A 1,104-nucleotide genomic window follows, 5' to 3' on the forward strand; every position below is an offset into this window, starting at 1 on the left:
CCCCGCACCTGCCCCAGCTGTTCCTCTGTGGTGGAGATGATCAGCTGGATCTGCATCAGCTGCACCCCATAGCGGTTTTCTGTCTCAATCAATGAGTCTTCGATGGATTTTTTCATAGCCAGCTGAGACTGCATCTCGGTCTCCACACTCTGAGCCAGGCGCCTTTGCTCGGACACTTCCGTGGTGGTTGTCTGCACCTCTTCCACACCCTTGGTCATCTCCCTTTTTAATTCCATGCTCTTCTGGATAAACCACTGCTCAGCTTCCATGCGGTTCCTTTCAGTGAGGGCCTCGTAGTCGGTCCTCATGTCTTTCAGGCGCTTGGTCAGTGCCACTCCAGGAGCAGCGTCTATCTCCACGTTGACTTGCCCGGCCGCCTGTCCCTGGAGAGCCTGCAGCTCCTCCTCATGGTTCGTCTTGAGGTAGGTCAGCTCCTCGGTCATAGTCTCAATCTGGACCTCCAGTTCCGCCCTGGACATGTTCTGCTCTTCCAAGACCCTTTTCAGGCCACTGATGTCAGCCTCTATTGACTGGCGGAAATAGAGCTCATTCTCGTACTTGAGCCTGAAGTCATCGGCTGCCAGTCTGGCATTGTCGATTTGCAGGACCATCCGTGCATTGTCCACAGAGGGTGACTTTATCTTGCTCCTCAGGTCATTAATGGTCTCAAAGAACTTGTTGTGGTCATGGTCAGGGCTGATGGTGCCGGAAGTGATCTGCTTTGCATACCAATCCCGGATTTTGATCTCAAGGTCAGCATTGGCCGTCTCCAGAGCACGCACCTTCTCAAGGTAGGAAGATAGGCGGTCATTGAGGTTCTGCATGGTTTGCTTTTCATTGCCTGGAAAAAGGCCTTCAGGTCCACCAAAATCCCCAGGGAAACCTGTGCCTGGCCCCCCGAAAAAGACACCGCCACCACCCACTGGTCCCTGGAAACCTGTGTCATAGCCATCTCTTGGACCTGCGCCCAAGCTGCCCCCTTGCATTGGCACAATTCTACCTCCAGTGACCGGCCCACTCCTAAAACCTCCCCCAAGGGCACCTCCAAACCCTGCTGCCTGACCACTTGCAAAACTTACTACCTGGCCACCACCATACCCTGCT

General features: G+C 54.4%; 1 protein-coding gene across 1 annotated transcript; it reads right to left on the reverse strand.

The window, feature by feature from the left end:
- Positions 1–8: 8 nt before the first annotated feature.
- Positions 9–986, reverse strand: LOC117800085 (keratin, type I cytoskeletal 47 kDa-like; the record flags this gene model as incomplete). The annotated part of the gene is made up of 1 exon (XM_034652617.1): positions 9–986. A coding segment is annotated over exon 1 (978 nt), but the record flags the coding sequence as incomplete, so codon positions are not given.
- Between the last annotated feature and the right edge of the window lie 118 nt (positions 987–1,104).

This window comes from Ailuropoda melanoleuca, unplaced genomic scaffold (genome assembly GCF_002007445.2).
Source record: "Ailuropoda melanoleuca isolate Jingjing unplaced genomic scaffold, ASM200744v2 unplaced-scaffold63289, whole genome shotgun sequence".
NCBI lineage: Eukaryota > Metazoa > Chordata > Mammalia > Carnivora > Ursidae > Ailuropoda > Ailuropoda melanoleuca.